Consider the following 22,568-nt stretch of genomic DNA (forward strand, 5'->3'; position numbering starts at 1 on the left):
ACCAGTGCTTTACTGGACCCAAGGCTGGCCCAGATGCCAAGCGGACATCCCAGCCGCACACTGGGGTGAACATCTGCTCTCTCAATTGACACCCAGCTTGTCCTCTACATGCAGAGGAATGAGGAGGGGCCCTGCACACTGGCATCCTTGAGCCTGTGCTGGCTAATGCCTCTATCAGGCCCATCTCATGAATATGCCCCAGACCCCTCAGCTGGCAGGGAAGAGGCTCCCTATCTGGGCTCCAATTCCACCAGCCAATGAAGTTCAAAGCAGGTGGTCTCCCCTTGGGGCCAGCGGGCAGCCTCCTTCCAAAGGTAGGCTAGGCAAGCAGCTTCCCTAGGGCTTGGCCCCACCTGCCTTAAGTACACGTGTAGATTCAGAGAGACAGCCAGGCTTGTCTCCTGCCTGGGCCCGCAATGTCCATAAATTCAATTGTGGAAGTCCCAGCAATTCTGTGCAGTTCATGCGCTGCCGATTTTCTCAATGACCTTCTAAAAATAGAAAGCTCAGGGCCTGAGCTGTCAAGAAAGCAAATGGGGAACGCGCCCGGGCTCCGCTGGGAGCAGCTCGCGCCATTCGGGAGGCAGAAATTCTGTCCTTCCATGCAGGTATTTCTAACCAGTCTCTCTCACCTGCCTTGTAACGGAAGGCACTGTCAAACATAGGAATTCACAATTGGCCTTCGGGCAATTCTGAAGCAAATTAATTTTTTTACTTCCAGGAGGGCAGGCCAGCAGCTAGTGGGGGTGGGGTGGAGGGAGGGAAGAGGTAGAAGGAACCCATCCCTCCAAAGAATCCTCCCAGATACTCCCCAACTGTGAAAAGAGGGGCTGGCTGGGCCCAAATGGCAGAGACACACAAGCAGTGAGAGGGCTGGAGGAAGCGGCCTCCAAGGAATGACCGACCACAGGGCTCTTATAGAGCTGGCCCCTCCATTCCCATCCACATCACTTTCTAAATAAGGAGTCTTTTCTTTTAAAATTAGTTTAAGAAAACCAATTTTGTGACCCTAACTTTGTCCTAGGTGTCAGGAGGCAAATGGAAAGTGAGAATCCTCAACATGGCCTGGATTCTGACTGCGGTTCCAATTCTGGCTCTTTAACTGCTCACTTTCTTGTGTGACCCAGGGTGAGTCCCTCCCTCTTTTCTGGCCTCAGTTTCCTCATATGAAAAAGCAGAAAGTCTTGGACTGGGTGATCTCTGAGGTTCCATCAAAGCCTCCAGGCTGGGAGGTGGGGATGAGACGGAAATAAAGGGGAGTGTCCCCTACCCCCGCCTGCAGTGAGGTCACTGCTGTGACCAACCTGGCCAGGGAGCCCACGAGCACAGGTTCAAAGAACACACTGTCACTTCTATACCACAATGAAGCCAAGGAGGAATAAATAAAAAATAAAACGTGAAAGCTCCAAACACTCAAGGCTTCTCATGCCGGTCACAGGAAAAGCCTTTTGTGGTTTGTCAATTAAAATTAACCACCATTAACATATTTTTTCTGGTTGGCAGAAGGCCTAAGGCCCCATATTTGAGCCCTGCAGCTGACAACTGGCTCAGGGGGGATGGGGGGCACCAGCACAGAAGGCGCTACCGTTTAGGCCTTTTCTAGGATGCAGAATAACAATCAACGTGGGCTGGATTTGGCATCCAAAGGATCTGAGTTTAAATCCTGCCCCACATACTTAATGGGTGAACAACTGTGGATAAATCGTTTGCCCTCTTAGCTGTTTCTTCACTGGTAAAATGGAGGTAATAATAATGCTTATTTCACAGGGTTATTATGGAGGTCCAACAAATGACATATATAATGCGCTTAGCAAAACCTCAAGGCGGTCTAAATGTTGGCTGTTATTGTTGTTATTAGGAGTTATTGGTATGGCAGAGCCACCCTGGGAAGCAGGAAGTCCCATCCTCAATTCACAGGTGAGGAAATGACTTGCCCAAGGTCACAGGGTTCGCAGCAGGGAGACCAAGGTTTGGCTTCGGCCCCGCAGAGCTCTCACACACCGACACCCCAAAAGGCTCAGCCTGGCCGTGCAGCGCCGGGGGTATGTCTTCCCACAGGCTGGTGCTGGCCTTGGGCGGTGGCCAGGAGCTCCAGGGGCTGCGGAAGCCTTGATGAGGCTCTGTCCCGTGCAGTGCAGCGCCGGGGGTATGTCTTCCCACAGGCTGGTGCTGGCCTTGGGCGGTGGCCAGGAGCTCCAGGGGCTGCGGAAGCCTTGATGAGGCTCTGTCCCGTGCAGTCAACGGGCGCAGCCCTGGGGGTGCTCTCCAGCTCAGGCAGGCAGCAGGACGGGGAAAGAGGCGCCCTCTGCTCCCCTGCACCGTCTTCCTTCGAGGTCCCTGTTTACTAGGGATACATGTTGCTGCTCCCAAGAGAGGGCAAGGTGAAAAGCAAAGTCTAACAGCAACCTGACGCAATTTACATGGAGAAAAAAAATGAAATCCTCAAAGATGGGAGCAGCTTGTGGAAATGAGAAGGCCAGAGAGCCGCGCACAGCCCTCCTCCCCTGCACCCCAGGGAACAACAGAAAATCTCGACCCCACAAAGGCTTCTAAAGGCAAAAACCCAACTTGGGATGTGGGCAACCCCTTCCCTCACGCCCTGCCCCAGGCACCTCTTTGGGGCTGTCTTCACTACAAGCCCAGAGAGGGAAGGGGCCTAATTCTGACACCGCCCCCCAACCATCCTCGGAAGCACTCCATCCCACTTCTGTCCGGACAGCTTCAACAGTTAGGAAGGTTTTGTTCTCACCACACCCAAATTTGCATCTCTACATCATCTGCTGCCTCTTCCTCAGTTCTGCCCTTGGAAGCCAGGAAGGACCAACTGATCCCTGCTTCTGCACCCTTTGAGGAAGGCCTCCTGTTCCTGTCCACCCTTCCCCAAGTCTTTTCTGGGGAAAAGCTCTCAGACAGCCTGAATTCAAGGCCTATCCCCGACCCTGCCGTCCTCCTCTAGGTGTTCTCCAGGCCCTTCTAAAATGACAGTGCCCCAAACAGAGCAAAGGTCTCTAGCTGTGGCCTGACGACGCAGCAGAATAAACTGCCGCTGCCCCAGGCCTGGGCCACTTAAAAGGCTTACAGCAGCCTTGGCTTTCTAGGTGGTCAAATCACTAGGTAGACGCATCTGGAGTTTGCAGTCCACTAAAGCCCCCAGAATCTTTTCAGATGGATGCCAGTTGGCCATTCTCCCCTCACCTTGAGCTTGGGAAGTAGCTTGTTTTGAATAAATGTAAGCTATTGTGTGTATCCTTACTAAACTTCATCTCACTGGGATTGCATTTTTTACGTTCTAGCCTGTGTGGAGTTTTCTGGGCCCCATCACCCACGGGGTTAATTCCGTGTAATCTGCAGGTCTGATAACCGCCCCCCTACGCCTTTTCTAAGCTACAGAGTGCACCCCACCACATTTTCTTCCACGGTGACTACTCGCTGAGTCAGCACATTCAACCAGTTCTGAGCACACCCAACACTCTCCATTTTCATCAGCGATTCTGCTTGGCTTTGACTCCAAAGGACATCACGCCCCTGTGCTCTGTACTCCCGGGTCCAGCCACCCCCCTCCCCCTTAACGTGTTTCCTTTCCCTATTAGATTGTAAGCTTCTTGAGGACAGGGACGGTCTCTCTTTTTCTTATTTATATCCCCAGCACTAACCGCAGCTCGGCACAGTGCAGGTACTTGACATTTACTGAACTGACTGGCACCACCATCTAGCCCACATCTCTCCATATCTGCCATAAGAACAGCACGAGAGCTCCGAATGCTTCACTCAACTCTGGGTAAATGATGCCCACAGCCTGTCACTGGTCTATCAGCCTGAGGAACCAGGTCAGGCTCAGATGTTGTGCTTTTGATTATGCCACCCATGCTGGCTCTCTGCAATCATGGCTCCGTTTTCCAGATGTTTGCAAACTTTGGCCAGGAAATGAAGTCAAACCCTCAAATCTACCTGTCCTCCTTTTTTGAAACTCGGCACGTTTACCCTTCTCCAATCACGTGTGACCTCCTGCACGGCTGCCGCTGGTCAGAGAGCTGTGACAATGCCTTAGCGCCCCGTCCGCCAGGTCTCTTGGAACCACGGAGTGCAGCCCATCTGGGCACCAGTGGCCACTCTCTTACTATCTCCCTCCTTCTCTTGGGTAGCTATTCCACACTAGCCATTCAGTATTTGTCCTTTCCAAGTGAAAGGAAGCAGAATAATAGAGATTTGAAGGGCTACTCCTTCTCTCTGGTAACTGCTACCACCCCATTCACCTCACGCAGGGTTCCAGTCCCTGGATGAGTCCCTTTACCCAAAAAGAGCCACAGAGCCCTTTTCTGCTTTTCAGCTGACTGAGAATCTTTGGAAATCTGCTCTCCCCACATCCTAGCTGTGCATCACACTCTACCCTCGCCTTCCACAAACCCTAAAGACAAAGTGATCACTTCCTTCCAAGCTTCTCATCATTCTCCTTCCTCCAGCATGGGTCAAAATTAGATTAAGAAAAGTAGTTCCCTGTGCTGACTGAAGGATGGAATTTATCACCACAGCAAGTCAAGCCATTATCAGCCGCTTGGCTTTTGGGGGAGAGTTTCAGCAGAGAGATGAATGATGTTCCTGTCGCTCCCCCATCACGCGCCTGAAGTCATCGCTGTCTTCTTTCCATCTAGACGGTCTGTAGCGTACCCTGACCACATAGGCCCATACCTGACGCCCCCGGTCTTCACATAAATGTTTCCTAACATGCTTCCCTGAGATTTCTTCTCAGTGCCCTCTAGAACTCTTTTCCTTGGTAATCACAGTCCTTAGTGACACATATAAGGTTACATTTATCTCCCTGAATTAAGCACTCTGATTCACCTTGTTTTTTAAACCATACCAGAGGGGTCAAATGGAGGCCAATGGGCAAGACTCCAGAGGGCAGCAAGCCAAATGAAAATAGCATTGGGAAATGTTTAACGACATGTGGCATTTCAAGTCAGTAAGTGGCCCACAGGGGTGCGCTCCATTTGAGCCTGACACCACTGGTGCAGACATCTGAGGCCGTGGGTTTTCTTCTTGGCCTCTTTCTTCAGGTTTTTTGTTCTCCCGTGAACTTCCCTTTTTCTCTACTGCTCTTTGTCTTCCTGTCTGCTCTCCCCCTCAAAAATACACAACAAAACCCACCTCTTCTTTTTTCAGCTTAAAACTCCTTGGATTTCTAGAGAATCAGCTAAAAAACTAGTTGAAATAATTAGCAACTTTGGCAAAGTTGCAGGGTATAAAAAAACCCCATATAAATCATCAGCATTTCTACATATTACCAACAAAGCCCAGCAGCAAGAGATAGAAAGAGAAATCCCATTTAAAATAACTGTAGACAATATAAAATACTTGAGAATCTACCTGCCAAGACAAACCCAGAAACCATATGAGCATAATTAAAAAATTCTTTTCACACAAAGTAAGATCTAAATAATTGAAAAAATATTAATTGCTCATAGGTAGGCTGGGCCAATATAATAAAAATGACAATTCTACCTAAACTGATTAGGTCAAAATGGGTACATGATTTGGACATAAAGGATGATACCATATGCAAATTAGGGGAGCACGAAATAGTTTACCTGTCAGATCTATGGATAAGGGAAGAATTTATGACTAAACAAGAAACAGGGAGCATTACAGGATATAAAATGGATAATTCTGGTTACATTAAATTAAAAGGTTTTGCACAACAAACAAAACCAAGGTTAGAAAGAAAACAGAAAACAGGGGGAAAAATTTTACAGCAAGGTTCTCTGATAAAGGCCTCGTTTCTCAAATATCTAGAGACCTGAGTCAAATTTACAGGGATAGAAATCATTCTCCAATTGATAAATGGTTAAAGGATGTGAACAGGCAGGTGCACATATGAAAAAATGTTTAAATCACCACTGCAAATTAAAACAACTCTGAGGTGCCACCTCACACCTGTCAGATTGGCTAACATGACAGAAAAGGAAAATGACAAAGGTTGGAGGGGACACTAATGCACTGTTGACGGAATTGTGACCTGATCCAATCATTCTGGAGAGCAATGTGGAACTATTATAAAAGGCTATAAAACTGTGTATACTTTGAGCCAGCAATAGCACTTCTAGGTCTGTATCCAAAAAGATTAAAGAAAGGAAAAGGACCTATATGTGCAAATATGTAGTAGGTCTTTTTGTAGTGGCAAACAACTAGAGAATGTGGGGATGCCCATTAACTGGGGAATGGCTGAACAAGCTGTGGTATACAATGGTGATGGAATACTACTGTGCTATAAGAAATGAAGGACGCTTTCAGAAAAACCTGGAAAGACTTACATGAACTGATGCAGAATCAGGAGAACATTGTATACAGTAATAGCAATACTGTACGACGATCAATTCTGAAGGACCCATGATGAAAAATGCTATCCACCTTCAGAGAAAGAACTGATGGAATCTGAATGCAGATCAAAGCACGCTTTTTTTTTACTTTGTTACTGTTTTTTGTCTGTATTTTCTTTCACAACATAACTAATATGGAAATACATTTTGCATGACTGCACATGTATAATCTTTATCAAACTGCCTGCCTTCTCAATGACAGGGGGTGGAGGGGAGGGAGAAAGAGAAGTTGGAATTCAAAATTTAAAAAAGTGCTAAAAAATTTTTTTACATGTAATTGGAAAAAATAAAATATTTGACAAAAAAAAAAAAGCAAGCCAACACTTGGATTTGATTCACAAGACTCCAGGCAACTATCTCCATAGCAGGTATTGTTAGGTACACTCCATCTCTGGCCAGGAGAGTGTGTCATTCCTACATTTGAAGCCTTGGTCTAGAAATCCAAACCCTATTCTAGACACCATCTCCTTCACTAGTTGGCTGCTTTGCCAATCTGCTCATCTCTCCTGAAGCTCTTGCCTTTGATTAGCAAACGTGACAGAAACACTCTTTGTGCCCTGAAGGTCTTCAGTTGCTTGCCCAAGACTTCACCATCTTTAGCAATATTTTTTAGATTCCCTCTGGCAGTACATGATCACTAGGAGAGAACTGTTACTGTAGGAAGGTTTCTGGTTTATTTTCCATCACACTTAGACCCTTTTCGTCTTGGAGGGTTCATGCACTGGGAGCAAACACTTTCCAAGTGAAAGCCATGTGTTTGGGGGAGGCACCTGTACTCAGGTCTGCCCACAAATGATGAGAAGCCTCCCATGGTGTGGAAAGCACAGGGTTGGCCTGAGGGGCACAAGAGGTCACAGGTGTTGTCTGCAGTAAAAAGAGCCTTGCCCCTGCCTGAGGATGCATGAGTCTGTAGTTTACATACAAATTAGGATGGAAGCCACAAAACTGAGGATGGTAACATCTTAGTGGAAAAGGAAGACCTCAGACCCAGAAAGCAAATCTTGTTCTAGAGGACTTTAGCCAGAAGAAGGTGAGCAGCTGGCCACGTTTTACATTATGCCTGAGTTTGTCAGGGGCATCATTTGGGGTCTGTGCTGGACGTACCACTTCTCTCTCCGTGGGAACACACTAAGCTATGTCTTCGATGGAGACAGCAGAACATTATTCTAAATATATCTGCCAGCACATAAATAATTCTCTCCACTCCCACCTTCTCTGCTATTCCTGCTGTACCCACAGCCGGGCCCTGCTTTTTTGGGAAGCAGAGACATATGTAATGAGTTGGTTCCAGAAGTTCCAGGCCTGGCTTTGGATGTAAATACAGCCCCTTTAGAAGACTAGCACACCTGTCCTCTCAGGGAGGTACCCCACGAACTGGCACCTCCCAGAATCAGTTCATGCTAATGGGAGACCCATAACATTGGGCAAACCCCCTTCCATGGCCATCACAGCGCCGTGCCCCTGGGTCTAGATGGAGAGAGAGCCGTAGCTGCAGTGTGACTATTCAGGAAGAGACCACGCAGACGTCCCCTCCTTCATACACAAAGATGCTGCTAACCCCTCTCGCCCAGCTACTGCCCAAAGGACATACGCTGTGTGAGGTGCTGATACAGAAGCTAGCACTAGAATAAGCAATCCACATTCTCTCCTTTGAGATGGATTCCAGACAATGGAATTCCAGCTAGCTAGAGCAAGGAGGGTTCAAGTGTAAGTGGCTGCCAGAGAATCAGTCACAGAATGCCCAACGGAGAGAGGAACCCAGCCAATCACTCAGCCCAGCCCCTCTTATGAAGAAGCTGAGCACCAGAGAAGGCTGGAGAGGAGTTCCCAAAGTAACAACACTCAAATCTTAAGCCTGGTCTAATAAAGACTAAGAAATAGTTCTAAGAACCAAAAGGAAAAGATTATGGAACGTGTCTTTGTAGGTTAGGCACCATGTGTAGAACTGGCAGACCAAACCTGAAAAGTTCATTCAAAAAAGACCCAAACCTGCTTGAGTCGGTAAAAAAGAAATTTTTAGCTTGTTTTCTGAACTCAAAAATACTTCTAAAAGTCAGCCTTCACACTAGCCAAGCCTCCCATCTCTATCATTTCCCCGTGCTGCCCTGAAATCCTCATTTTTTAGCCTTCAATAAGACTTTCCTTGGGGCCCATCCATCAGTCTTCAGATGAGCCAACCCATCTGCACAAGAAGCCTGCCCAAATGCCGCTTCCTTTTTAATAGTGACAACTACAAACACACCCTCTCATCTCTCTAAAGCTGCAAGATCTAGTTCAGACGTCGTGAGGCTCAAATGATGATGACGTAGGGCCCTGTGCACATTTGACATGAAGCAGGTGCTTGATAAATGTTCACTGAGTGATAAAAAGTGTGTCAGTGACTATTTGCTAATGGATGAATTTCAAAATGTTTGCTTTTCTACGGCACCTAGTTTGCGACTTGGGGTTACTGTCCACCCTATTTCAAGTTACATGCGGGTCCACATGTGAACAGGCCTGTCAGTCCGGAAGGCCCAACTGCCATGGCCAATTTACTAAGTCTATGACGGAAAGTCTGGACCAAGGTAAAGCCCAGTCTGCATTTTACAACTTAGAAGTGTGAAGTGTCCCCGAGAAGGCGGCTCCGATTGAAGCTGTTTCACAGGGTCCTGCGCTGCCAACAACAAAGCCAGCAAAGGGGCCCGCGGTTCGCTCTCTCACACACAGAAACACAGAAGAAATCGCTGAGACCCCGCCCCCCAGAGCAGGCACGTCCCACCCGACCAAACGCCAAGGCTGAATCCAGAGGCTGGTCCCCCTCCTAATGCCTGGAAACAAGGTAAGGAGGGCCTGCCCGCCTGGAGAAGCGGCCAGGGAGAGCGCGGATGGAAAGCGAGAACAAACCTGAAATGGCTTCAGGCAGCTGTGGTCAAGGCCAGGGCATGAACCTGTGAAAGACTGAACTCAACTGACTGCATCACGGCTATGCACACAATGGGCACTAGGCAGACGGAAACCATGCCAGGCTTCTGTGGGTAAGGCTGAATCACCTGGCTGGCAACGAGCCCCCAGAGAATGGCAAGAAAACCCCAGCAGGAAGCTGAGGATGCCTTCTGGCAAAGGGGCAGAGAGGCGGTGCTGATCGGACACCTGCCCACGGCCATGGGAGGCCAGCACAACCCCCGACCCGGCAGTCCTAAGCGCCTTCTATCAGGCCTGCATTTCCACTCTGTTCACCTCAAACAGCTCCCCCAGATGCAGAACTAGATAGAACCCGTCACCTAGCAACCAGATCTCCACTCCTCTCCCTTCCCACCCAAAGCCCTTCAGGGACACACAAGGAGGCTCAGTGAGAGGATGGAGCCTGAAGCTGCAGAGGCAGAAGGGGGGCCAGGTAAGGAAGGCAGGAAGGATGAGAAGAACCTGTCCTTTCTGACATCGGCTGGGAGCTACCTTTCACAGCACCAACTGTGGGAAACCAGGGAGACGCAGTTATAACCACTGCTCTGCCCCCAAGAAGCCCAGTGGGCTCAGGACCCCTAGCACCCAGACAAGCAGGCACGGACAGTGACAGCAGGGCCTACCTTGCATGGGCCTGGAGGAGGGAGCGAGGGCACAGAAACGGGGCCTGGCTGACCTGGTTAAAGGAAATTACCATCTTCTCACAATGGTCTTTACTCAGGAGAAACAATCCTGGCCCTACTGCTCCACAAAGCAATTTTCTACAATTTGCAAAAGAAAAGGACCTCTCTCTTCCCATCATTTCACTACTGTTTTAACAAGCTTAAGTGGAAAGCAAGAGAAAACCCTTCAAACCCTGCTGCCTGCAGCATCTTCCTTCTCAGGCTCACAAAGGCAGGATGGAGGCGGGCAGAGCTCAGAGGGAGAACAGACCTTCTGGCCTCCGCCTTCACCATCCATGTCTTCAGGGGTTTGCTGGGCCCTGCCCCAGCCCTCCTGGAAGCTGAGAAGGTAGCTTCAGATATGGCTGCAGGACAATGGGACGGGAAGGAAGGAAGGAGGCCCGGAGAACCCACATCTCTCCATCTTCTCCTGCTCTGGGTTATTCTCAATCTGGTCTTAGGTCCAACACAGCAGTACCCAGACCAAGCTGGATGCTAGGAAAGACACCTGAAACTCACACCTGCTGGTGTTTTCCTTAAAACTGCACTCACTCTACCTCTTTCTCTCTCTTGTGATTAGCTAAGGAGCAATCTTGTAGAGGACAGGGCACGTGGTGGGCAGCCTGCCATCCCTGGTCTCTCTGGTTCAGAACGAGGGGTGGCAGAGGGCCATTTAATCCAACACCTTGTGGCTCGGAAGCAGGAAGGGGCTGGCCAAAGTCCCAAAGATCACCGGGAGTGGTAGAGCCAAGGGTCCAGCCTCTGCCCTGCAGCCTCATCATCCCTGTTGTTTGAGGGTGGACATTTCACTACTTTGGTCAGAAAAGGGACCATGGGCGCATGATAATCAGCTGACTCCATGAGACTCTATCTCTGTAAAAAAGCCCCTCAGCCTAGTTTGGGCTTATAGTGACTGAAGGCAGCATTGTTCCCCTGGTTCTGTCAGCCCTGGCCCATACAGGCAGCTAGGTAGCACTGTGGACAGTGGGCTGGACTTGGACTCAGAAACCCTGAGTTCAAATCCTGCCTGAGACAGTATTAGCTGTGTGATCTTGGACAAGTCACTTGACCTGTTTCCTTCTCGGTAAAATGAAACTAACACCAGCACCTACCTCAGAGGGCTACTGGGAAGACCAAATGAGGTAATGTATATAAAACTTCAAGCACGACATCAATGCTGTTACTACTGTTGCTGCTACTACAGGGCAGCACCCAACTCAGATGCCCCAGAGATCTACGGCCTCCTCTCTGGCAGTGGCCAGAGACCCTTACACGGCAGGGCACGGCCCGTGCCAAGAAGCCAGTTTCTCTCCTCAGGCTCCCTCAGGCACCACAGAAGCCCCAGAAGGACACATGAGAGCCGCCTGACACCAGCCGGCCACGCTACCACTGCCGGAGATCACGCCCACGGTGTGACAGGAGCGGGGGAGGGTCTCTTTGTCCCCAGGGGCTCCCCTCCCAGGCCACTCTCCACCTCAGAGACTGGCCTCCTTGGCCAGAGCAGCAGGCCCTGTGCTTCTCCAAAGGAAGACTGCAGAGGGAGGGGCCTCCCCGCAGGGGCAGCAGACAAGGCTGCCGGCCCAGGTGACGGCCATGCCCTTTGGGGCTCTCCCTTCCGCTGAAGGTAGGAATCTAGGATCCAGAAAGCAATTCAGAATGCACACCCACCATTAGAGCGATGTGCAGACACCCAAGAATGGCAGTCTGCTCAAGAGCAAACCGGGCACATCTGAAAAGACAGTTACCAAAATAGAAAACGTTAATTGGATGTACCACAGGCTTCTTCTACTGCAAGCAATAAATGCGCTGGCACCCAGCGCAGCAATCTTGCAGATGACCCAGGCCACAGGGACACCTGCCTGGAACAGGGGGCTGGGGACCTCACAGAGTGGGCCCAGCAGTGGGCTTTCTTGACTCGTACCCACTTAGAAAGAGAAAGCTTGAAAATATCCCCTTTTCTGAGCCTCCTATTGCAGGGGTGGGGAACCTGACGCCTCGAGGCCACACAGAACAAATCCCTTTTGCCTTTCTAGGGCCTTGGGTACGGCCTTTGGACGGAGTCTAAGTTTACAGAACAAATCTTTGTATCAAGAGGATTTGTTCTGTGAAGTCTGGATTCAGTCAAAGGGCTGCACTTGAGGACCTAGAGGGCCATGTGTTCCCTACCCCTGCCCTACAGCACCTAACTGCTCTCCAATATTTGGCACAAGAAAAGCGTGCCCAGGTGGGACTGAGCAGGAGCCTGCCCAGAGGCACAGCCCATGTCCCCCTCCCCAGCCCCGGCTGTTTATGGCAGAGATCACTGTGGAATCAGCCAGTGGACAAGTTCTGCCACAACACTTGCTCTACCTTACAGTTCAAGTTCACACTCATCTCCCGGCCTGGGATTCTAGGCCCTACAAGATGGACATGCCTCACCTTACCTTGTGACTTAGCTCTCTGTGGCCCTTCCCCCAGGGCTTTTCCTGTGTGCCCCCCATCCCAGCCCCTTTTGCTTACATTATTAGCTCTAGGCCTGCAGACTTCCCCCCACCCCGCCCCCCGTCTGCAGAATTTGCACACATTCTTTAACACTAACTCAAACACCACCTTCCCATTAAAGCCTCCCCCGACTCAGGCCTACAGTGTTTGGAAAATGTCTTTGTTACCTCATCCTGACAATCTGTAAAACGAAGGGTCTGGAGACCTTTCGGGGCCCTCTCAGCTTTGATTCTGATTCTTAGCTCAGCTTTCTGGGCCAGCACGCAAGTATCCACGCCGTCTCAGGAGGAGATGAATCACCCAGCGGACGTAGCAGTGCGCTCGTCAGCACTCACGTCTGGAGGCCTGGCTTGGACACTGTCCTTTCACATACAGATGCTGCATGAACCGCTGCAGCTGGGCCAGGGAAGGCTCCACGTGAGCTTATTCAGGGTAGTTTTGAATCAATTCTTGGAAAAGGCATTTACCAAAACAGATCCTGCCACCAGGCAACCAGGGCTCAGTCTGGACCCTAACAAGAGGACAAACAGATAAAGGCCTGATACTGCAGCACCCCATCAAACCACAGGCCACTGTTCCCTAATGAGACCTGCAGAAATGCCAGGCTAGCAGGCAGGGCAAACCCCCAACACACAGGCATGAGGGCACACACACTGGAGCTGCTGCCAGATCACGTTTAATGAACTGAGCCCCTCTGAGGCTGGAATGAAGAAGCCACCCAGACTTAGTCACTCAGAGCAGGAACAGCCTCATCTGCACACCTAGCTGTGGTGAGATGTGGCTAGGAAGGGAAGCAGACACCACGTCACCCAGAATGCCAGCTCACAGAAGGCCTGAAGATGGAGAAGTGGGGGAGCCCTGGGCTGGGGCAAGGTAGTCCAGCTCTACATCACAGACACTTGGGCCTTTCTCAATGGCAGGGCCCGGGCACTACATGGGTAAATCACTCAGTCACAGAAACAAGCACCCGAGAGCCAGGCAAAGCCATAGCCCTGTGGAGACACTCCCAGGAGCTGCACGTGGCCACACAACCACAAAACAGGCCAAATGTGTCTAAGCCTCTGACACTGAAGGTCCCTGACCTCAAGACTCCTCTGACAGGCACCTCTCCTCACTCACGCTCTCACCTCTGAGGTTCCTCTTGACAAAGATGGTGGCCTGACAGGTCTGAGGAAATTCTGATTATGAAGTCACTTGAGCGTGCTTTAAGGCCATGGCGAGGAAGTGAACGAATCCCCCCCATCCCCATAACAAACTCGAGGCAGGGGTGGGACCTGTGAACTCAGGACCCAGAGCCAGAGCTGGAAGGGACCTTAGAAGGGTGACAGGTGAGAAAATGAGGCAGAGGCATGTCACTGGCAGGATCAGAGCCCAGCTTCAGAGCAAACTCAGTAATTCCCAGGCAGTGCAGCTACTGGGAACAGACTAGGACCTCTCTCACGACTTCCAGAAAGGCTGAAAATGGTTCCATTTACCCCGATGTGAACAGCGCCATCAGGCTGGAAAGGCTGCTGTTTCTGTGGCTGTCATTTTAGACATTTGCCTCATTATTCGTACAGCCCTAGCTAGCTGCAAATGTGCATCAATAAAACTCAACTCACAGGCAGGAAAATTACAGTTTGACAGCATCTGGCCAGTAAAGCAGAGAGAAGAGAGGCGCACAGAGAGCACAGGCATTGGGGCCTGGAGGCCCTGACCTTGGCGGCTGGAGAACAGAGGACACCAGCGGCAGAAAGCTTCTCCTCTGGGGAGGGTCCGTGCAACGTCAGCCCCAACCCTCCCCCATGAAGGACCCCTAGGTTAAGTTGGCTAACTGGCAGGATGTCACTTACAAAGCTGATACACCTCAAAAAACCCAGAAAGCTGCTCCATCAGCGAGCCCCAGGCCCAGCCTTGGGACAGGACATTCCAATGACACACCAAATAGCTGCAGCTCCCCCCAAGAACAGGTCTCCCTGGCACCTGCCGGTGGAGAGCCAGCCCTGAAGCTGGAGTGCTCCTGCGGGCCAAGCCAGGTGACACTTTCCTGCTCTGCTCCCTAGGCCTGAACGTCCCATGTTCAGGGGTCCTTCTGCTATGGGCTTGGGAAAGAGTGCACAGGACTGGAACCCAGATTGGAACAAAGACCCCAGAACCAAACCACCTCTTCCCCAAGCCACGCAAAAGGCTTCCTCGGTCACCGGAAGGCGGAGGCAAGCGTGTCTGGCCATGGAAGCAGGGGCTATTCTCTTACACACACAAAGCTCCATCAGGGCTGGATTGAAAACAGAGCCATTCTGGGGTGGGGGCAGGGGGTGATCTGCCCCTTTTCTTCCATCTGTTGGGGCCCTCTCAGGGAGACCTCCTCTTCCTGCTCAAAGCTCCTGGTCACTCACAGTAGGCCTGTAGGCACCCTGCCTGACCCAGGACATGGGAGACTTTGTACAGAATTCAGCCAGGATAATTAGATGGACTACCTTCTCAAAACCTCCTTATTTCTCCTGGGCACAGATACTGAGAGGCCACATTTACTCCAGATCTCCCTCCCCCAGCTTCCTCAGAAGCACCTGAAAAGCCTCGCTGCCCATTCACCCCGTCACCTGCACTGCAGAGAAGCTGGAAGCTTCTTGGGTTCAGCACAAGAGGCCCATTTTCGCTTTCTGACGCTGCTGCCGTGAGAGCTGTGAATACACATTGGCTGAGCTGATGTCGCCGCTGCACGGAGCAATGGTCAGTGGTTCCACGACCAGAAGGAGATGTGGCTCTGGAGGACAACGGTCAGGCCCTGCTCTGAGTCAGCAGTGTCTTACTCACTCACCTGCCAGGCAATGGCGAGCTGCGAGATCTCCCGCCCAGACATGCCTTCGGTCAGCCTGGCGATCTCGGAGCATTTTTTCCCATAGTCAAACTGGGCCAGCTTCAGGCGCCTGAGAAGAAGGGAGGAGTCAGTGTGGGGGCCCCGGGGCAGCAGCAACTGCCACTCATGGCCCAGAGCTAGGGTGGGAAGAGACCTCAGAGGCCATCTACCACAACCTCTTTGGGGCTTACAGACGAGGAGACTGAGGCACATATGTATCGGTGGCAGAACCCGAACCCAAGCCCTTGGACACCAGCACCAGTGTCCTCATCACTGTACCGGCTGCAGGGCACTTTCTATCGCTGGGAGGTTGGACGTGCACTGATGGTCCCAATGCTACAGTAGACAGTCAGTCAGTTGGTCAACAAGCATTGGTTAAGTGCCTACTATGTGCCAGGCATTGCAGGGCCAAAGAAAAGCAAAAACCCGGTCCATGACCCCAGGGGACTCCCTATGTAACGGACCAGCTGTGCCTGAGCCCCCCTGGGCAGGACAGCAGCAACTGTGAAAGAAAATAAGCATGACAGGCAAATTCCAATTCAGGTCAAGGGAAAAAAATGGGAACTTGAAATCTCTGCTGCTTTCCTACGGTTGGAAACAAACATTCCTGAAAACCAGGACACAAAAAAGTGTGGAACAAGAAAAGCGTGGAGCAGGAAGGCCCCAGGCCTTCCCACAGATGCTTCTCCCTGCAGGCCAGGGCCCAGGGCCCAGGAAGAGCAGCTTCTTCAGGAAGGCACTGCTGCTCCTCAGATGTCAAGGCGCCCTGCACTCCCACCCTTCTCTGCTGACACAGCGCCCAAGAGCCAATGAGACCCAAATCCCAGCTCCTTCCCAGAGTTGAGCCCACGAAGGGAGGGACACTTTGGGATCACTAGTTCACCCAACAGTGTTTACGGGCATCACGGATGTATTGTGCCAAATGTCCCCAGCACAACACTGGTGCGGGAAAGAAATGCAGCAGTGGGATTGTGAAGCAGAACCCCCCATGCAACACCCTTTACTCTGAAGGCCTTCTCAAACTGGCTTTCCGCTTCTGCCTAAGCACCCGGGAGCACTGGGGCAGTGGCGGCTGGGAGCTGGCTGGGAGGCTTCCATGTGGGGCCTGAGAGGGAGGGAGACCCGCACCAGCTCTGCCCCGCCCCCCCCGGCCGCCACGGCCCCGCACACTTACTGCTTCCCTTCCGTGGCTGGCTTCAGAACATACTTGTCAAAGTACATCCTCACCAGGCGCTCCCGTTCTTGGAGCTGAGGCAGGTCAAAGTTGACCATTTCATCTATGCGGTCATTGATGGCCCAGTCAAACTGCTCCGGTTGGTTACTCGCCAAGACCAGCATAAACCTGTGGGGACAGGCCAAAGGGGACAGCTGTCATGTGCGTGTCGTCAGCCACAAACTCAAAAGCACCGTAACTTGTCTTTCTGCTGAGTGTTCCATCCGAGCAGAAATTCCCACTTCCTCCCAAGTCTTTTGGGCTCATTACATACTGCAGTTTAAGAGGAAAAAAGCTGAGTGCAGATTATTCTGCAGAGACCCCAAAGGGGGGATGAGGCCAACATGCTGTCTCTCGCACCAGCTCAAGCAGAGAATCTCTCCCCACCACTTGCCCCTCCCAGCAGAGGCTCTTTCTGCTTGCATCTGGAAAGTGGCCTAAGCTCTGCTCCCTCCTAATTCTCTCTTCCACATGATCTGATGTTGCCAATTAAATGAAGCCTTTCCCTTTGGATTAGTCTTTTCACAGCAGCTATTGCGATACACTAGAGCTCTTTCACCATCTGTTTAAGCTAAGGCTCAAGGAGGAGGAAGATGGAATCCTTGCAGCCTCTCCTGGGGTCATGTTCTCTGCTTGAAGAATCCCACAGCCACTTAGCTTCCCCCAGACCCACAAGCCCAACATCCAGGCCCACCAAGGCCAATTTCTTCAGCAGAAAAGAACATTTCATTTCATCACTGCAGAGGACCTGGCCCACCCTGATGAAATCCCAGGCCCTGGAAGCACTGAACTTCAAAGGGCCTCAGGCTTCAGAACCCCTACCTCCACAGGTTTCTCTTGAAAGGCTGTGTTGCAGGATTCCCAGGAAAGACTTCTAAGGAGGAAGGACAAGCAGAGCACCCTTGGGGACGAGTGGCCACGGGCAGGTGGCGACCTCCACACAGGGCTGTGGGCCAGTCTCCCTGAATTACTTTGGTGACTCCCTATGCATCTGACCCAGGAGTTCTTTTCAGAGATTCTTAGTTCTGCCTTGCTGGTCTACTTGGCGGAGCCTCACTGAGCCTCTCCAAGTCATGAGAAACTGGACCATGAAGCCAAGGAGATTTCTCATACCCTGGAGTCCTGGCCAGTCTGTTACTGGGCGCCACTCTGCCAGACAGGGACCATGATATCCAGGACACAGGAAGCAGGGATTTATTTTTCCAGAGCTCAGTGAGAAACTTCAAATGTCGCTTCATTCCCAAGAATGAGAGACACTCACTTTTATAAAAACAGAATGCGTTACTCCTTCTTCCTGGCTATGCCTTCTTACAACTCATTAGCTCTAAGAAGAGTCCCTATTGTGCCTCCAGGGCAGAAGAGACCACCTCACCGGCCTTCCATTACAGTCACTTCAGCTGTCTTGGAATCAGCCCTTTATCATTAGGATTAATGTTTAAAATGACTGTTTTTCCAGCCCCAAGGACACGATTCCTGTTTTCATCTGATGTGGCTAGGATGTTCTGAGAGTGAACGAATACTGTCTTGAAGCAGTGCCGGCGAAGCCAAAGTGACTTTTAACAAGCTGTCCTTGTATTTTCTGGGAAGCACCAAATGGGGCAGCTCTGTACTAGTCTTCCTAAGGGAGTGAGCATTAGCTCCCAGGCAGGCAAGCACTTGAACCCAACTGCCCCAGGCCCTCCTGGAGGCCAGGTTGCTACCAGTGAACTCTGAGACGTCTCTCCAGCTCTCTCTGAATTTCACGACTGCCCACAGACTACCCGCTTTTTGGACGGATCACACAGCCAGAGCCATGACAGAGTGGGGTCAAATACGCAAATGCCGAGGGAGAGACACCACAGGCCGGAGAGGGAAGAAGCAACAGCAAACCACATCCTGCCCCCGTTAGGACAGCTGGCACACTAAGCGACTCCCACGAAATTACATTGTGTCTCTTCCCATGGACTGTTCACCTTTGGTGCTAAAAGCCTGTGAGATTAAGGGAAAATGGGGGGGCTTCACTTGTTATGTCAACTGGGAGCACCATCAACCTGAACATAAAACATCATGGCCCTGGAAGAGGTGAACAAAGTGGAGGTGTAAGCGTGTGAGTGAATGGACGTGTGTGTGAATAAGTGTGTATGAGTACGTGTCAGTGAGGGCGCACACACACTTGTCAGGCCAGCACCTTCTCAGCCCCCAATCTCACAGCAGGACGTGAGAGACTGTCTCTGGACGACCTCACGGCACGCTGAATGTGCATCCGCCCCGTCGCGCATCCTTACTTGTTACTGTGCTGGCCCGTCCGATGCAGGAATGCATTCAGCGTTGCCCGCAGGTCTTCACTTATCTTCTCCTGCAAAGAGGCATCAGGGACAGCTGTCAGCCACACAGGATGTGGGCAAGGCGACAGATTTTAAAAACGACACTACAGATGACTTTATACTTGAACTAAGCAACCAAAGCACTGGTGGCAGTCGCTGCAAGCCTGTCCCTCGAAGGCCAGTGAGGAAAAGGAAGAAGGTGCTCACTGATCAGAAACAGGCCTTAAGCACGCTGCGCTGAGAGCTTACAGCAGGTGTAGCTGGTGCTTCCAAGACAGGCCCCCCCCCCCGGGACAAGAATGACCAAACGGCATGGGGGATGGCGACCCCCATACTGGAAGGGCCATCCCGGGGGAGGAGAGGGCCTCAATGGGTCTGCTGGGCCCCAGGGGGCAGGACCAGCAGGGCGAGGGGGAGGCTTCTGCCAAACTGCTCCCCAGGCTTCATAAATCTTTCTGTTCCTCACATTCCCTGAACACTGAGGTTACTGGGGTCAGCTGTTTCTGCTTCTTCCTTCTGTTCTATTTTTTGACCAGTACCAAACAATCTTGACACTTGCTGCTTTCTAATAAAACTTGACATCTGTAACTGCTAGCCCCCTTTTATTCCTACTTTTCATTTTCCCCTCGAGATTCTGGGCCTTTGGTTCTTTCAAATAAATTCTATTATTCTGTCTTGCTCAACGGTATCCCTTTGTATAAAAAGCATGGTGCTCAAATCCATAAATTAACTTGGCATCATTTTGGCACAGATTAGACATGAACACTGAACATCCTCCCAGTTATCGGAGTTATTCTTTATTCCTTCCAGGAGTATCTGATAGTCTGTATCTCTCCGAGTCTTGTGGGCCTTGGCAGGCTGGCCCCTAGATGTTCTATGCATGTTGAGTTGTTTCGAGTGAGATTTCTTTTTCTATTATTTCCTCCTTGGTTGATAGCGCCATATAGAAGCACCACTCTTTAAAAGCTGATTTTCCATCCTGCTATTTTATTGAGTTATTAATGCTCTCAATCAGTTTATTGATTCTATAGGGTTTTCTAAGAAAACCATCACGCCATCAGTCATCAGCAGGTACTGGTGGTTTTGTCTCTTCTGTGTCCATGTTTAGACCTTTCCTTTCTCTTTCTTTTTTGCATTATTGCCGTTGTTAGCTTTTCTTGAACTGGGTCAAACAATGGGCAAAGGGGCTATTTTTGTTTTACTCATATTTAATGGGAAAGCTACATATAATTTTATAGCTTTATTATAGATATGTCTAATATAATAAAAAAACATCTTTTGACAGCTACCTTTGGCAGGGTTTTTCCCCCCAAAACATAAATTTTGTGATAGATAGTACACATAGCTTAGGAAGGTTGAAAATAAAATTTATTGCCTCGGCCTAGTACAAGTTGTGCATGGTAAAATCTCTTCCTGAGCCATAAAAAAGTCAAAAGGGACTTGTCAGAGATGGAAAAGAATCCCCAAGTTACAACAGAGATCAACCCAATCAAATGCCCAAAGTGAATTTCTCTTTCCTTGAATTCTACTACCTGAGTTCATCTGTCTGTTAACTTGCTAAGGCGCCCTAATCAAGGTAAATAAAAAAGGGAGTGGCTGAGTGATGAACTGTGCGACATGCGCCGATGGGCATTGTAAAAACAGACTGAGCAGCCGAACGCCCAGGGACCCCGTGATGCCACTACCACCTCTGTACCCCAAAGAGGTCAAAGGAAAAGGACCTCTATGTTCGAAACTATCTAGAGCAGCTCTTCTGTGGTGGCAAACTGAGGGCACAGCCAGACAGGTGTGTGACTGTGCTGTGAGAAGTGATGCAGGGGATGGTTTCAGAGAAACCCCGGGAAGTCCTGTATGAACTGATGCAGAGTGATGGGATCAGGACCAGGAGCACATTCTATGCAGCCACCGTGCCAGCTGTGACAGACTCAGGACCTCTGACTGACATGCCAACAAACACAAGTCCATGGCCTCGGGATACAACGCGCTCCACCTCCACGTGCAGAGCTGACGGCTCAAGCGTGCAGACTGAAGCACAGCTTTATTCTTACTCCCTCCTTCTTTTTCTTGTCCCCCGCCCTCCCCCTGCTCCCCGAACATGGCTAATGTGGAAATCTGTTTTGCCTGACTATACGTATTTGTGATGGGCTTGGTGTTTCTTTCGTTCTCAGTGAGCGGGCAAGGGAAGGAAGGAAGAGAATTTGGAACTGAAAATTTTTTAAAAATTGAATGAAAAAACCAAACCAAACCCAACCAAACTCACTGTGGCTCGCTTTCTCAGGAAGGCATCGGCTTCATCAACAAACAGCAAGAGGCTACAAACGAGAAGAGAACAGAGATGAAGGAACCTGGGGGGGCCACGCAGCTTCGGGGCTCTGGGCAAAAGCCTGGACGTGTTGGGCGCAGGGTCTTAGCATGGTATTTCCTAGGGAGTCGATGGACAGGACAAGAGGACATGACTGCTAGGAGCCAGAAAGTTTTTCCTGCGAGAAGACAGGAGCACTTTAAACACGTGTGGAATGTGATTCTCCTCCCCCACCAGCCACTCAACGGGCACACCAGGTCCTTTACGCGCCTTTATTAGACAAGAAGGAAACACATCTCTGAGACCGGGCACACGCTTTTAGCATTTATTTCACTGCTAGCATTCAAGGAGTTTGACACCGACCAGTACTTGACACTCATCTCTAATCACATCATTTTAAGAAGCTAACAAAGAGCAATGGGGAGTCCTTCATGGTCAACAGTTTTTACTGTATGAGATGAAGAGGTCAGAGTGACTTGAACCAAATTAGAAAGAACTCAAGTCAAAGTCTACAAGGAAATTCTAATATGAAAAAGAGATGTCGAACAGAAAGCCTATCGATAATTTATGTAAAACTGATCTTATGCTTTCTGGCAAAGTATTCCTGTCTAACGATGTGAGAATCAGACCCTGAACAATGCAGTAGCTTAGTAACAAAGGAAGATGCTGAGTTCCCGGAGACTGACGATACAGCAGTGCAGCCTGCGGGTTGGAGCGCTCGTGCCCTTTGCACCCCAACGCCTCATCTTGGTGCAGAGGAAACTGAGCCTCAAAGGCCAGACCAGCAAAGTATGAGGTGGCAGGGTCTCAGCTAGGCCGTTCATTCAAGGCTTCAAGTGTGGGAGGGCCTGGGTCCAGACTGTACATCCATCGCCAGAGGACCAGCCCTGCAAAAGCTGGCCCTAAAATTGTTCATTTTCTAGCTACCACAGCAACTCAGGAAGGCTCTCTGGTAAGACACAAAGGGCCTGTGATCTCTGCCACAGCTGGGAAACCATGAACCCACTGAAGCCCTGAGACCAGGAGCCGTGAGTTACTAAACACAACAGGACTTACTTCTCTAAAGGTCTACACACCTAAAAACTGCACCTACCCTCACTTCCTAGGCCTCCTTGCCTGGGACAAGAGAGCAGAGAGAGTAGGAGACTTACTCTCTAAGTTTTCAATATTCTTTTTTTCCCCCTTGGCGAGGCAATTGGGGTTAAGTGATTTGCCCAGGGCGACACAGCTAGCAAGCATCAAGTGTCTGAGGCTGGGTTTGAACTCGGGTCCTCGGGACTCCAGGGCTGGTGCTCTCTCCACTGAGCCACCTAGCTGCCTCGGTTTTTAATATTCTTGAGTCACATCTTCTGAAAAGCTCTCATGACAAATGCAAATAAAGTACTGATAAGGACATCAGAAAGGAGTGTGTCAGAACCAATCAGAACCCACATAAATCACCAATGAAATGCTCTTTC

General features: G+C 50.4%; 1 protein-coding gene across 1 annotated transcript in view; it reads right to left on the minus strand.

Annotated features, from left to right (window-relative positions):
- The window catches only part of LOC110200806 (ATPase family AAA domain-containing protein 3-like), a 64,084-nt gene that overhangs the window by 1,108 nt on the left and 40,408 nt on the right, over positions 1–22,568 (minus strand). The window contains 4 exon segments of the mRNA XM_020976197.2: positions 15,255–15,363; positions 16,468–16,635; positions 18,771–18,841; positions 21,070–21,121. Coding sequence (XP_020831856.1) covers positions 15,255–15,363; positions 16,468–16,635; positions 18,771–18,841; positions 21,070–21,121 — 400 coding nt within the window.

This window comes from Phascolarctos cinereus, unplaced genomic scaffold (assembly GCF_003287225.1).
Source record: "Phascolarctos cinereus isolate Bilbo 61053 unplaced genomic scaffold, phaCin_HiC Scaffold_726;HRSCAF=1367, whole genome shotgun sequence".
Taxonomy (NCBI): Eukaryota; Metazoa; Chordata; class Mammalia; order Diprotodontia; family Phascolarctidae; genus Phascolarctos; species Phascolarctos cinereus.